This window comes from Vulpes vulpes, chromosome 3 (assembly GCF_048418805.1).
Source record: "Vulpes vulpes isolate BD-2025 chromosome 3, VulVul3, whole genome shotgun sequence".
Lineage (NCBI taxonomy): Eukaryota > Metazoa > Chordata > Mammalia > Carnivora > Canidae > Vulpes > Vulpes vulpes.
In genome coordinates this window covers 83776641-83793081 of record NC_132782.1, presented here as the reverse complement: position 1 = coordinate 83793081, position 16441 = coordinate 83776641, and the positions used below count along the sequence as shown (strand labels likewise).

Genomic DNA, 16441 nt, shown 5'->3' with positions numbered 1-16441 from the left:
TCTCTCTCTCTTCCCCTGCCCCTCCCCCCATTCATGTTCTCTCTCCTCCCCACCCCAAAATAAATAAGTAAATCTTAAAAAAATAAAAATAAAGGCAAAATTTCAATTTTACCTGATACACTGTGTCTGGCAATCAAGAAAAAAACCACAAGGCATATCAAAAGACAAAAAACACAATCTGAACAAATATCAAAACCAAACATGGCATGGAGTTAGACTGGAAACTGAAATCAAATATGATTAATATGCAAAGGGCTATAATGGATAAAGTGGCATGCAAAAACAGACAGGCAATGTAAGCAAAAGGATGAAAATCCTAAGAAAGAATCAAAAGGAAGTGCTACAGATCAAAAACACAGTAATAGAAATGAAGAAAATGCTTTGATGGGCTTATTAGTAAACTAAACACAGATGAGGAAAGAATCTCTGAGCATGAGGATATCTCAACATAAACCTTTGAAGCTGAAAAGCAAAGGGAACAAAGACCAAAGGAAAAAAAAAGAGCAATATATCCAAGAACTATGGAACAACTATAAAATGTGTAACATATGCACAATGGGAATACCAGAAAGAGAAGGAAAAAAGAAACCCAAGAAATACTGAAAATAATAATGACTGAGAAGTTTTTCAAATTCATGTCAGATACCAAACCACAGATTTAGGAAGCTCAGAGAACACCAAAAAGGATAAATTCCAAATAACCACATGTAATTTCCAAATAAGGCAATTCCTTAAAAGATATTTTTGAGCTACAGAAAATCAAAAAGCCCTGAGAATTAAGGAGTGCACTTGTGATGAGCATCGGATGATGTATGGAAGTGCTGAGTCACTAGATTATACATTTGAAATTAATATATACTGTATGTTAACTACCTGGAATTTAATGACCTTTTTTAAAAAGGAAAAAAAAGAAAAAGAAAAAATCCTGGAAGAGGCCAAAGGAAAAGAACACCTTACCAGAAACGCTAAGGAAGGGGAGAAGATAGTTCAGTTAAAAACTGTGTAAATAAAATATAAAATGCTCAGTTAAAAACAGTTGCAGAGTGGGGAGGGCACCTGGGTGGTTCAGTTGGTTAAGCATTCAATTCTTGGCTTTGGCCCAGGTCATGATCTCAAGGTTGTGAGTCCAAGCCCCAAGTCTGGCTCCACTCCGAATATGCAACCTGCTTAAGATCCTCTCTCCCTCACCCTCTGCCCCTCCCTACACACATGCTTTCTCTCTCACTAAAAACAAAACAGAAAACCACTTGAGGGGTGCCTGCCTGGCTCATTGGTAGAACATAAGACTCTTGATCTCGGGGTTGTAAGTTTGAGCCCCATATTGGGTAGAGATTACTTAAAATATTTTAAAAAGAACACTTAGGGCATAAAAAGAGTAGAAAACAAAAATAGGAAGAAAAATAACAAGGGCAACAAATAGAAAACAGTAACAAATATTGTAGATATTAACCCGACTATATTAATAACTACTTTTTATAGTAGTTATTATAGTTATTATAACTATTTATAATGGCCTAAATGCACCAATTATAAGACACAGATTGTTAGAGTGGTATTAAAAAACAAGACCAAACTACATGTTGTCTACAAGAAGTCTACTTTAAACATAAAGATATATATATATATATATTATAAAAGTAAATAGAAAAATACACCATGCTAACATCAATCAAAAAAAAACAGGAGTATCTATGTTCATTTCAAACAGAGCAGACTTCAAGGCAAGGAAAGTTATCAGGGATAAGGAACAGCACTATGTAATGATAAAGGGATCAATCCAAGAACACATACAATCCTTAAAGGGAGCCTAAAAACTGAGCACCAAACTACATAAGGCAAAAAAAATGAGAGAACTGCAAAAAGAAATAACTGAATCCACTATCATAGTTGGAGACTTCAACACCATTCTATCAAAAATGGATAGATCCACGGATACAGGTAGAATATCAGGAAGGACATAGTTGAATTCAATAATATCATCAGTCAATGGATATAAGTGACATCTACAAATTACTTCATTGTATTCAACAACAGCAGAATTCATATTCGTCTCAAGCCCATATCAAGCATTCACCAAGACTGATCACATTCTGAGCCATAAAACAAAACTTAACATATTTAAAAGAATAGAAATCATACAGCATCTGCTCCCACACCACAATGGAGTTAAACTAGAAATCAGTAACAGAAAGATAACCAAAAAAGTCCCCAAATACATGGAGATTAAGTAACACACTTCTAAATAACCCAAGGGTCAAAGAAGAAATCTCAAGAGAAATTTTTAAATATTGAGCTAAAAGAAATTTAAAATATGAACTAAATGAAAAGGAAAACACAATTTATCAGAATTTGTGGGATACAGGAAAAGCAGTATTTAGAGGGAAATTTAGCACTGAACACATATATTAGAGAAGAAGAAAGACCTAAAATCAGCACATATATTAGAAAAGAAGAAAGAACTAAAATCAATAGTCTAAGTTTCAACCTTGGGAAACTAGAAAAAGAAGAGCGAGTTAAATCCAAAGTGAGCTAAAGAAAAGAAATAATAAGAATTGGAACAGAAATTGATGAGATTATGAGAACAGGTAATTAGTAGATAAAAATCGATGGAACAAAAAAACTAGTTCTTTGAAAAGATAAATAAATTGATAAGCCTTTAGCCAAGCTAAGAAAACAGAGGGAGGAAACAAATTACTAATATCAGAAAATATACTACAGAGTCCATGAACATTAAAAGGATAATAAAGGAATATTATGAATAATTCTATGCAAACAAATTTGTTAACCAAGAGGAAATAGACCAATTCCTTAAAAGATATAACCTATCTAAACTCACACAATCTGAATAGATCTATATCTATTAATGAAGTTGAATCAGTAACAGCCAACATTCCAAGACAGAAAGCACCAGGCCCATGGGTTCACTGGTGAATTCTACCAAACATTTAGAGAAGAAGTGATACCTATTCTCTATAATCTCTTTCAGAGAAAAGAAGCAGAGAGAATACTTTCTAACTCATTCTGAGACCACCATTACCTGAATACTAAAATCAGACAAAGATATTACAAGAAAACTACAGATAAATATCTCTTATGAAAAGAGATGTAAAAGTCCTCAACAAAATATTAGTAAATTAAATCCAACAATGTATAAACAGAATTATACACCATGACCAGGTGGGATTTATTCAAGGCATACAAGACCAGTTTGGCATTTGAAAATAATAACTAATACAATCTATCACATCAATAGCCTAAAACAGAAAAATCACATGATCATAAAAATAGATATAGAAAAAGCACTTGACAAACAATCCAATTCCTGTTCACAGTCAAAAGTTTAAATAAAGTAGGAATAGAAAGTAACCTCCTCAACTTGACAAAGAACATTTACAAACAACTTATACTAGTATCATACTTAATGCTGAGAAACTAGAAGCCTTTCCCCTAAGATCAGGAACAAGGCAAGGATATCCCTTCTTATCACTCCTTTTCAACATCATATTGGAAGTTCTAGCTAATGCAGTAAGACAAAAAGAAATAAAGGTATAGATAGGAGAAAAAAATAAATATAGACCCTTAAACAATGCTGGAGTTAGAGGTGCTGACCCCTCACACAGTGGAAAATCTGTGTATTACTTTTGACTTCCTCAAAATTTAACTACTAATAGCCTACTGTTGACTGGAATCCTTACCAATAACACAGATGATTCACATGTATTTTATACATTATATGCATTATATACTGTATTCTTACAATAAAAGTAGAGAAAAGAAAATATTAAAATCATAAGAAAGAGAAAATATATTTACAGTACTGAACTAAATTTATGGGGGAAAATCCACATATACGTGGACTCACATAGTTCAAACCCATTCAAGGGTCAACTGTAAAACTGTCTTTGTAGATAACATAATCATCTATATAAAAAATCCAAGAGAATCAACAAAAAGTCCACAACTAATAAACATTTATAGCAAAGTTGCAGGATACAGGTTCATATGTAAAAGCCAATCACTTTCTTATACACCAGCAATGAACAAGTGGAATTTGGTATTTAAAAGCACAATATCAGGGATCCCTGGGTGGCGCAGCGGTTTGGCGCCTGCCTTTGGCCCAGGGCGCGATCCTGGAGACCCGTGATCGAATCCCACGTCAGGCTCCCGGTGCATGGAGCCTGCTTCGCCCTCTGCCTATGTCTCTGCCTCTCTTTCTCTCTGTGACTATCATAAATAAATAAAAAATTAAAAAAAAAAAAATAAAGCACAATATCATTTAGAGTAGCATCATAACATTTAAATACTTACATATAAATATAACAAAATATCTAAAGATCTATATGAGTAAAACTACAAAAACTCTGTTGAATAAAATCGAAGAACTAAATAGATAATCCATGTTTGTGGATAGAAAGACTAAATATTGTCAACAGTTAGTTTTTCCCAGCTTGATACAGAGTCAATGCAATTCCAAACAAAATCTAAGCAGGTTATGTTGTAGAGATCAACAAACTGATTCTACAGTTACATGGAAAGGCAAAAGATCGAGAATAGCCAACACAATACTGAAGAAGGACAAAGCTGGAGGACTGACCCTAGCCAACTTTAAGACTTACTATAAAGCTATGGTAATCAAGACAGTGTGGAATTGGCAAAAGAACAAGTAGGTCAATAGGATAGAATAGAGAGCCCAAAAACAGACCCACATAAAAACAGTCAGCTGATCTTTGACAAAAGAGCAAAGGCAATGACAGTCTTTTCAACAAATATGCTGGAACAACTGGTCATCCACATGCCAAAAAATGAACCTAGACATAAACCTTACACCCTTCACAAAAATTAACTCAGAATTTATTATAATTTTACAAAAGTAAAATGATAAAACTCCTAGAAGATAACATAGGAGAAAACATAGATAACCTTGAATATGGCAATGACTTTTTATATACAACACCAAAGGCATGATCCATGAAAGAACAATTAATAGACTGACTTCATTAAAATTAAAAACTTCCGTTCTACAAAAGACAATGTCAAGAGAATGAGAAAATCAGCCACAGACTGGGAGAAAATACCTGTAAAAGACATATCAGCCAGAGGACTGTTACCTAAATACAAAGAACTCATAAAACTCAAAAAGAAGACAATAAACAACCCAATTAAATAAATGGACCAAACACTTTAATGGGCACATCACCAAAGAAGTATACAGATCGCCAATAGAAATATGAAAAGATGCTCTAGATCATATGTTATCAGAGAAATGCAAATTAAAACAACAATAAAATACCACTGCACACCTATTAGAATGGCTAAAATCTAGAACATTGACAACACCAAATACTAGCAAGGATGTGGAATGACAGGAAATCTCATTCAGTGCTGATGGGAATGCAAAATGGTATAGCCACTGTGGGAGACAGTTTGGTATTCTCTTACAAAATTAAACATGCTCGGGAAGCCTGGGTGGCTCAGCAGTTGAGTGCTTGCCTTTGGTTCAGGTCGTGATCCTGAAGTCCTGGGATCAAGTCCCACATCAGGTGCCCTGCATGCAGCCTGCTTCTCCCTCTGCCTATGTCTCTGCCTCCCTCTCTGTATCTCTGATGAATAAATAAATAAAAATATTTTTTAGAAAACTAAACATGCTCTTACCATAAAATCCAGCAATCAAGTTCCTTGGTATTTACCCAAAGGAGTTGAAAACTTATGTTCTCACAAAAACCTGTATGCAGCTGTTCATAGCAGCTTTATTCATAATTGTCCAAATTTGAAAGCAACCAAGATATCCTTCAGTAAGTGAATGGATAAATAAACTTGGCACATCCAGGAAATGGAAAAATTCAGAGGAAAAAAAGATACAAGCTATAAAGCCATGCAATTCCAAACAAAAGACATGAAGGAAACTTAAATGCATACTTCTTAGAAGCCAGTCTGAATAGGGTACACACCACATGATTCCAATTATATGATGTTCTGGAGAAGGAAAAACTATTGAGACAATAAAAAGATCAGAGGTTGTTGGGGCACCTGGGTGGCTCAGTCAGTTAAAGATCTGCCTTCAGCTCAGGCCATGATTCCAGAGTCCTGGGATCAAGCCCCATGTTTGGCTCCCTGCTCAGTGGGGAGTCTGCTTCTCCCTCTGCCCCTCCTCCTGCTCATGTGCATGTGCACAATGAGACTCACTGTCTCTCAAATAAATAAATAATTAAAATCCTAAAAAAAAAAAAAAGCTCAGGGGTGGTCAGGGGTTTTGAGGAGGGGGTGAATAGGTAGAGCACACAGGATTTTTAGTGCAGTGAGAATACTTTGTATGATCCTATAATGATGTATACATATTGTTCTGTTTGTCCAAACCCACAGAATATAACTCCAAGAATGAACCCTAATGTAAACAATGGACTTTACATAATTACAATGTGCCAATGTAGGTTCATCAACTATAAACAAATACAGCACTCCGGTGTGGGTGTTGATAATGCGAAAGGCTATGCATGTGTAGAGACAGGTGGGATACAGGAACTCTCTACTTTTCTCTCCATTTGGCTGTGAACCTACAACCACTCTTTAAAAAAGTCTTTAAGGGATCCCTGGGTGGCGCAGCGGTTTGGCGCCTGCCTTTGGCCCAGGGCGCGATCCTGGAGACCCGGGATCGAATCCCACATCGGGCTCCCGGTGCATGGAGCCTGCTTCTCCCTCTGCCTGTGTCTCTGCCTCTCTGTCTCTCTCTGTGTGACTATCATGAATAAATAAATAAAATCTTAAAAAAAAATAAATAAATAAAAATAAAAAAGTCTTTAAGTGTTTTTTTTTATTTTTTATTTTTTTAAAGTTTTAATTGTTTTTTTTTTTTATTTATGATAGTCACAGAGAGAGAGAGAGAGAGGCAGAGACACAGGCAGAGGGTGAAGCAGGCTCCATGCACCGGGAGCCTGATGTGGGATTCGATCCCGGGTCTCCAGGATCGTGCCCCAGGCCAAAGCCAGGCGCCGAACCGCTGCGCCACCCAGGGATCCCAAGTGTTTTTTTTTTAATTGTATTTCAGGCTGGGGCACCTGAGTTGGTTGGCTCAGTTGGTTAAAGCATCCAACTCTTGGTTTCAGCTCAGGTCATGATCTCAGGGTCATGAGATCAAACCCCACATCAGGCTCCACACTCAGAGTGGAGTCAGCTTAGGATTCTCTCTCCCTCTCCCTTCCCTCCCTCACACTCTCTCTTTCTCTCAAATACATAAATCTCTAAAAAATGTTTTTAAATCTATATTTCATATGCTTGAAAAGAGCCTAAGGAGACATGTGAATGAATATTAAGACATGTAAGGTTAAGTGTCCACACAGGGGAGGACCAAGAGTGAAGAGAGGCAACCTGCTATTCTCTGAAATTACTACAGTAAGAATCAAAGACTACATTAGGAACTGAGATGATAATGAGAAATAAGTTCCTAGAAATGTGAGATACTAGAGAAAATAACTGAGGAAAGAGGAGAGTCTCCTTCCCTGGAGACCCCTAAGACATAAGACCCACCCTGAGGCAGGCCTGGATGCTTCCCTAGTTATAAATCCATGCCAACCAGACATCCTACAGGAATCTCCTAAAAGCAATCCCCAAGATCAATCTTACTTTTTTCTCTTCTTCTTCCTCCTCCAACCCCTCCTCCTCCAACTCTGACTCTTCCTCTTCTTTCTCTAAGCAGGAGTCTGGGCTATTAGCCCTAGAAAGCATTAAGTCTAGAAAGGAATTGGAAGGAAACGTTAAAGAATTTACACAATAAATTAGATGATGAGTTAATGGCACTGATCCCAGAGAAGCAGTCTTCTAACTCTGCCTTTCATGTCCCAGTGGCATTTTCTCCATAAAACTGGCCCTAGATTAACATGGCTTCAGTTTTTTCCAAAGTCTCACCACTTGTCAACATGCACACTCCCTCCCCATCCTCCTTTTCTCTCCATTCCTTTCTTCCTCCATCCATCTATCCATCTATCCATCCATCCACCCTGGACACTTGGTCAATGGCATTCATGAAGGTCCTCCTATTAGAAAATCCAGAATTATGAGATAACAATGAATATAAAATAAAGGTTCAGTTGCTGCCCTCAGGAAGGACCTCCCTCTCTATGTCGTTTTACCACCCTCTCTAGTCCTCATCTTCCTACTGATCCTACCTTTTCCTTCCCCACTACTGTCAGATCCATTGTATCGGCTCCGGAAACCAAACAAGTTAACCCGTTCCTAAGGGAACCAAGAAACAAAAGCATCATCCACTACTGTCCAAGGGATGACTTTTGCCTTCTGTCTTCAAGACTTTAGTTATGGACTTTATATTCATATTCCATGCCATTTTTACTTGAAATTTCATGTTCTGTTTATCACAATTTGTGTGAAGATTAACTATAATACATATTATCTTTATATTATATATATAATATATTTATGTTTTATAATTAGATGCCACAGATTATATCTTTTTCCAGTTTACTTATAATTCAGTTTGTCATTCTCTACCATACCCCCCAAGGCAGAATTTGAGAGTAAACACTTACCTGCATAAAATAGAGGTTAAGACACATACATCTGACATCTAAAGTTAAATTGGGAGGTAGGATGCCACCTGCTACAAACTGTTTCTATGTAGGATGAGAGAAGATCCCATTTGTCCAAGGGTAGGGAAAAGAATAAATGATTTAAGGAGTCAAGGGAATCTGGCCTGGGAAGAAAAGACTAATTCTAAGACAAAGACTGGATGATGGGGAAGGACAAGCCATTTTTCTGTAGTAGAGACTATATGCTTTTCTTTGTGTCCAAAGTCCCAAAGAGGAGCAGGTGTGTGGCCTGAACACTCTCCTACCTGAATACTGATCTGTTCTGCCTCTTGAGCCATCATCAGGGCTGCCCCCAGTTTCTGGTTGCAGTCCTTGTTCCTGCACTTTTTCTGAAATAGAGGAAGATTAGAATCAATGATAAATATTAAAGAAGTGACTCCAACATAGAGTTACTCACCAGACATGATCTTTAACTACATTTATTTCTGGTTCCTGATATTAATAAGATACTCCCATTCTTAATCTTTTGATTTTAGAGACATAATCTCTCTTATCCCCCATGACAAACCTGTTACCAACCCCTAGCAATACTGTCAACCAACATTTTGATGTCCTCACCAAAGTGAATCCCATGGAAATATGGAGAGGCAAGATTTTAGGAGTCAAATGATTCCACTTTTAAGCTTCTCACTAGTTTCTTCAGATACAGCTGCTTGATTTTATACAGCCTGATTTTTGAAGGCCTCAGAGCTGCTGGGTCTCTGCTCATTTCTAAGGCTGGTTGAACCCAAAGTGATTATAGGCAGTGATTATTAGTTCATTCAGTGGTTCTCAACCAGGGGAGGTTTTGCCTCCCAGAAGGTATTTGGCAATGTCCAGAGATAATTTTTTTGGTTGTCACAACTGAAACCAAGGACAATAGCACCCCCTGGCCTGGCCAGATGTCAGGTGAGCCCAGGCATGCTGTGCTTAACATGCTAAAATACACAGGACAGCCTTCCACAACAAAGAATGTCAATGGTACCAAGACTGAGAAAACCTGATTAATATGTGCCCTCATTTCTGCCACACCTGCCTTTGCAAAACTTTAGAAAACTGTAGTCTTTTTTTTAAATTTTTATTTATTTATGATAGTCACACACAGAGAGAGAGAGAGAGAGGCAGAGACATAGGCAGAGGGAGAAGCAGGCTCCATGCACCGGGAGCCTGATGTGGGATTCGATCCCGGGTCTCCAGGATCGCGCCCTGGGCCAAAGGCAAGCGCCAAACCACTGCGCCACCCAGGGATCCCAAAAACTGTAGTCTTTAGGAAGACTCTCTACCTGCAAGCAAGGAAAGAGATTAAGAAAAATCATTATCCTGCTGCAATCCTGGTAGAAAGAAGACTCCCTCATGAATAACCTCACCCTTGGTCACTTGGTCCGATATGGGACTTTCTCTCATCACAGCTTCCCCTGGGAGAAAATCAGGTTTGATAAAGGGCAGATTTAGTTTTTAGGTTCCCTGTATTACAACTGACCCCCAAGGATTGCTTACCACTCCAGCTAGCTCCAGGGACAGTTCCTGGAAGTTCTTTAGCATGTTGACTGGGATCCAAGCACGAGAGACTGTTTCTCCAAAAAATGTCACATGGTATTTAGACTGAAATAAAAAATGGCCTCTTGTCCTTCTCCTTGCTTTGACCCTCTAGCCAGAAAAGATGGGGAAAGAACTGAGGATTTACAGGGAAGGAGGTGTTGGGCCTCATGTGATGTCGTAAACCTGACCCAGCTACCCCATCTCAGCCCACTATTCTTCCATCCTGATCTCAGGAATCCTAACCAAAGCATATTTATCAGAACTATAAATGTCCTAGTGATGATTAAATATTTAATTAGATACAAGTTTGTTTCTATATGTGGGTATTTATTTCTGTGTTTGTCACTCTAGCTAAAAGTGTCTGTTTCTGCTCATACCTGCTGGCTATATCTGTTTCTAACCCTGCACACCTGTTAGGATGGATTTGTTCATCCACTTTGGCCTGAACACCTTCCTACCCTGATGTAGGAAAACTTACCGGCAGGGAATCAAGATGAGAAGCAAAAAGAAAATATTCCCCCAGGTCAGGATCAGATTCTACCATGCCTGGCCACCTGGGGAAGACAGACAGGTTTAAGGGACAGAAGAGGAAGGGTATATATGAACATAACACAAATTCATCAATACACATGTACAGAAAGGGGCAATATGTTTTGCAAACAAAGGATCTCAAAGATAGATGTGTCCCCCTGCCGTCGCCCCAGCAGTCCTACCAAATGACTAAAATGACTTCTATCAGTGTACAAAGAAACTCAAAATCTTCCTAGTAAGAATATTTTACCCCTGGTAGGCCTTCCATCAACCCTGAGAAAAAATCTTCTGACTAGGGACATCTCCAAAGAAAAAACTATCCGACCCTTCTTCGTTCTACTTCATATATCTCTCATATCTCAATATTTTAAAAATGCCTTAAAAGCCACCTTCCTTTTTCTACTCACAGAGGGTAGAATTGTCAGAACTTTTTTCCCAGGGAGATACCACCTCTACTGTGAAACCTCTAGAAAATGTGTTCTTTCAAAGCCTCCAAGCTCAGTACTTTATCTTTTCCCTCACCCCATGTTCTTTCTAAAGCAAGTACTATTTCCATTATAAATGCTTTCCATTTCCTTCCCTCTCTGCTTTAATCTACCACTTCCAAGTTCATGAAGGATGCTCTGACTATACCATGGTGCCCTACCAGGGGTAACCATATTGCTTGGCCCAGATGATGGATCCTGGAATGTAGGAAGCATAGGCCACATCACTCTCACGCCCTGTCCAGGACTCCTCTGGGATGTCACAGTGATTATACTTCAAGTCTGGCAAAAGAGAGAAGGAATGAAGGGAAGAAAAGAACCTCACTAGGTAAACATCTGGATGAGGGCAGAAGAGAGGACAAGAATATGCAAGAGGTAGGACCAAAAGGGCACCTGGGAGACAGTCATAGAGGAAGAACAAAGACCCATGGAGGAAGCACAGCTACAGCAAGAGCAGGAGTGCTACCTCCTCGTACTTTACAGAAAGAGATTCCAAACTTCTGCCTATATCCCACATTATCTGACCCTGCTTCCATCTACATTAACACCAGGACAGCAATTCCTCTGAGACTCTGTTATCTAAAAAAATAATTGGGTTGGGCTATACCATCATAATCTCTTCCAAACGGTTTCAAACATTCTCTAGGCTCTCTCTCACCTGTTTTCTCTTCATATATCCTATATCCCTTCTTATCAAACAATCTAATCAGGACCAACTGGATCAGACTAATGATGAAGAAGGTGGACTTCACTCAGAATCTATGTTTAGATCCCAGGGCCTTCACACAACATAACTCTTCAGGGTGTCTTCTTCTAGCCCATTATGCCAGATTTACCTTGATGTGATATGATGGTCCCTTTCCCTCTCCCAAACACTACAAGGACCCCTGGAGTTATAACTACATTTATGACATATTTAATCTAAGGGATACATACAGAAAAAGAAAGGAAGAACCATTATAGAATAAAAAGAAAAAAAATCCCCAGTCCTTTCTACCTGTATTCTGATCACAGGACCAGTCATCTGGAAGTACTGAAGGGTCAATGTTTCCACAAAGCCGCCTCCACTTCTCACAGTTTGGGGAGGAGCACTGGACCCAAACAAGACATTGGCCTATGAGAAGAAAAAAAAACTGCAATGAAACAAAAATATGCCCTTCCTTCTTCAGTCCAAATAAAATCAGTGTATACCCTCCAAAGTCACATAGACTTAAGGACCAACTAGTCTAATCCTAGATTTATAAATGGGAAAGCTAAGGTCAGAGAAGATAACTGGCTTGCTGAATATCAGTCTAAATTGGTGGCAGAGCTGAACTTGGACCCCAGGTCTCACATCTCAATCTTTCTCCTATGCCATACTATCATCTCTCCTTCCCCCAGGGGGAAAAAAAGAGTATTTCCTGTATTGACAGTTCTTGAAAAGTTTGGCCACCATCTTTCTGGCAAGTGCCTCGTTCTCTGCTGGCCTGTTACTACTGGAAAGTTCTTCTGGAGGGCTAACCAGTATCTCTTTTGTGTACAACATCCAGAGTTCCTATTTGAATACCAGCTGATTTACCTGTCACCAAAATGCTAAGTTGCAGTCTTTGGGACCAACAGCCCTAAGTTTACCCCCTTCCAAAAAACACAGATGTCTATCAACTTAACCAACTATTTACTTCAGGCCTTGCTCAAAGGCTAAGCATTCATTTATCCATTACATTCCAAACCCTTATCCCCACCTTTCTTTATCCCAACATCTGTTAAGTTGACCCAATGCCTCTCACAGGCTCTCCTCTCTCCGTCCTAAATCCTTCCACTATGTTCTTTGGAATTCTAGACAAGAACAACAAAAAGTCCACATATTTTCAATTTCTTGTCTAAACATCCATCTCCTTTTTGAAACCTGGTGATGCACTAATGACACTGCCCCAAACTGATCTTACCCCGCCCCACCCACAGCCCTCTAAGTGGACTCTGTTCCCTCTCTCATACCCCAGGCCAGAGACTGGGGTCAGCATCATCCTTACTCATCACCACTTCCAGACCACTACGCTCTTCCTTTCTGTAAAAACCCTTCCTCCCTTGAGGTTCAGTAAGTTCACTTGCCCACTGTCAATTTTACCCTTCAGGCATGAATATAAGGGATGCCCTCCATCCCCCTGAAATCAGCCCTCAGCGAAGCAGTTGGCTTATACTTGGGTCCTTTCAAAGTAGCTCATACTATGGTATCATGTTCTGAATTTTCCTATTTTGAAGAAAAAAGTACTGGTTGGGAATGATATATTAGTCTGAAAAGACAGCTGCAGAGCCTGGGAAGCACAGGTGCGTGTGGTACCACAGCAGTCACTGTGGGCCACTGAAACCTGTGTCTCCAGTGCTGCTAGTAGGTGAGGCATGCAGTGATGGGCAGCCATGCCACCTGGGGCCTGGCTTCTTCTAAACTGCGTGCTCAGGCAGTACCCACGCCCCCCACCAGGGGTCACCACCCTCATCCTACAACAGCAAGAAAGCCCAGCCCAAACGGATCTGTATCTTCTGCTTCAGCAGCCAGAGAAAGTTGAGCAAGGACCAAACAGAAAGACTAAGATTCAGAGTTAGAAGCAGGGGCAACTAGGCTATCAACAGAGAGCCCCTGTGGACCTGACTCAGGCACTGGCCTCCTGTGAGGGTGTCCACCAAGCCAGCCCTGCCTCTAGGCCAATGGACATGAACAGTGGTGGCAGGACTCGGCACTGGCCCATCTGACCCAGGTCTGCTGGAACCAGATGTGCTGGCTTCCTACCTGGGTTTTCTTTTGGTCACTATGTGCTGGCATCTTATGTCTTTGATATGATAATAAAATCTGGAAACTTTATAATTAAAAACAAAACAATACCATCTAAAAAAGCCAAACCAAACCAAGAAGACAGCTGCCAATAACAGTTTTTGATGTAGAGGGAACCTAGCAAGACTAGGAAAAAGAGTGGGAGAAGGGGTCAGGGATCATACAAGTAAACACAGATCAATAAAATAAATGATTGTGAAAATAATAAATATTCATGAGCAAATGAATGGGTAAAAGTTATCCTAATGATGTAAAACTAGGTATTTGTGGCTTGGGATAAAATTTCCAATGACAGCAACAGAGTTCTTTAAAGCTTCCTTTCAAATAACTTAGAAGAAAGGAAGATGTGCTCCAGAAAACCAGGGCTCACAACACAGCGCTATGATAATAAAGACTGACATCACATACACACAAAGAATATCTCAGTGGACACCCATTTCTTTGGGTTCTGTGATCCCTTCTCCTTTTCCTTATCTTTCTGGCAGCTCCCTCCTCATTCTCCACTCAGTCTCCAAATGTTAGGGTCCCAAAGCCCAGTCACAGGCCTTTGCTCCCATGCTATACTTTCTCCTGAGGTAAGCTCACCCATTGCTAGATGTTTGAAACCTATCTACACCTGACCATCTACTGATGAATAAATACTTCTAGCTTTTGTTCTGAACTCCAGATTCCCTACGGCCACCTCACTCTTTGACATCATTTGGATGTCTCACAAAGATCTTAAACCTAACAGGCCCAAACCCAAATAAATGCTTTATCTTATCCCACAAATCTGTTCTTCCTCCACTTTTCCCCATCTTCTCCCAAGCAACTGCTTAAGCCAGAAACAAATGATCTTTAACATACTCTCACCTCTCTCTCACCCAATATCCAATTCATTACCAAGTTCTGACAAGTTACCGCTAAAATATATCTTAAAACCATCCACTTCTGGGATCCCTGGGTGGCGCAGCGGTTTGGCGCCTGCCTTTGGCCCAGGGCGCGATCCTGGAGACCCGGGATCGAGTCCCACGTCGGGCTCCCGGTGTATGGAGCCTGCTTCTCCCTCTGCCTGTGTCTCTGCCCCCCTCTCTCTCTCTGTGTGACTATCATAAATAAATAAAAATTAAAAAAAAAAAAAAAAAAAAAACCATCCACTTCTGTCTCCACTTTCATCATCCTCATCTAAGCCACCAGAGTGCCTAATCCTAGGACTCACTTGTCTACTCTTGTCCCTACATACTTCATTCTCCAATTAATCACCAAAGGGAGTCTTTTAAAACATTAATTTGATGACATTGCTCCCCTGGATAAGACTCATCGGTGGCTTCCCACTGTGCTCAGGATAAAACCCTCACTTTGTACATTCATCCAGAACCACTTCTCTGCCTCACTTCCCCTTGCTCTCTGAACTCCAATCACAATGACTTCCTTCTAATATCTGCAATATGCCAAACTGCACTCTCCCTAAACTCTTTCTCATACTTCTGCTCCTCCTTCAGATTTCTGCTTAAAGGCCATCTTCTCACAGGTGCATTCTCTGACTGGCCCAATCTTGATTAGGTCTCCCTTATTTCCTGTGATGACACTCCATTCTTTTCCCTCACTTCACAAAAATTGATTGTATTTATCAGATACTGTCATTTCTTCTTCCTACTCCAGGACGACTCTCCTGTCCCTGGCAACTGGAAGAAACAGGAAGAGCAGTTCATTTATAGCCAAAGGCTTACACATTCCTCACAATCACAACTCCACTCAATGAGCACTGCCTAAGAAGTGGACTTTCTATCTCCCAGTGAAAATACAATCCTTGCCCTAATACCAAGAGGTGTGGGAGATGGAACACCACCTCCCAGACCACCCAACTGCCCAAGTAAAACTTACATCTCTGGCTCCTTACGTTATCATGTCATTAAACATGCGAAGTGGTTTATTGTCTTGGACTATCTTGTGTGATGTCTAGAGTTTTCTTTCAAGTATGTACAAGCCTGTTCTTGGTGTAAGCCTGTTTTCCCTCTAGACTGTTAAGTGTACTTATTTTCAGAATTTTAAACATATTAACATATGGTCTGATCTCTTTTATTTCTCATTCTAAAATTTCGCACAATTACCATGGTTATTGCCTATATTTGTTTATTACCTAATACACTAAAACTGTAACTTCTACGAAAGGATGGATTATCTATTTTGGCGACCACTCTATTTCCAATACCTAGTGTGATGCCTAGAATAGACTATAAAGCATTAATATCTATTGTTAAAAGAATAAATAAATCTGTACCCCTGCTTATCTTCCCTCCATCCAATCTCAAATGCTGAAGTGTCCTTCCTAAGAATAAGCCCTCCAGCTCTCTTCTCATTCCCTTCAATCCCTCCTTTTTTTCCTTTTAAGTAGGATCCATGCCCAGAGTAGAGCCCAACACGAGGCTTGAAATGACAGCCCTGAGATCAAGATCTGAACTGAGATCAAGAGACAGACATTTAATTGACTGAGCCACCCAGGCACCCCAATCTCTCCTTCTTTA

The 16441-nt window shown here is 39.7% G+C and overlaps 1 protein-coding gene across 9 annotated transcripts in view; it reads right to left on the bottom strand.

Moving 5' to 3' along the window:
• Window positions 1-16441, bottom strand: part of ZCWPW1 (zinc finger CW-type and PWWP domain containing 1) — a 30657-nt gene that overhangs the window by 3365 nt on the left and 10851 nt on the right. For 5 of the 9 annotated variants that reach the window (XM_072753021.1, XM_072753019.1, XM_072753020.1 and 2 more), the window contains exons 9-15: window positions 12129-12245; window positions 11293-11413; window positions 10594-10669; window positions 10074-10178; window positions 8843-8926; window positions 8160-8226; window positions 7618-7724 (exon numbers count right to left, since the gene is read on the bottom strand). In XM_072753021.1, coding sequence (XP_072609122.1) covers window positions 7618-7724; window positions 8160-8226; window positions 8843-8926; window positions 10074-10178; window positions 10594-10669; window positions 11293-11413; window positions 12129-12245 — 677 coding nt within the window. Of the gene's footprint in view, window positions 1-7617; window positions 7725-8159; window positions 8227-8842; window positions 8927-10073; window positions 10224-10593; window positions 10670-11292; window positions 11414-12128; window positions 12246-16441 lie in introns of all 9 variants that reach the window. The other 4 variants (XM_072753015.1, XM_072753016.1, XM_072753017.1 and 1 more) reach the window with 1 other exon arrangement.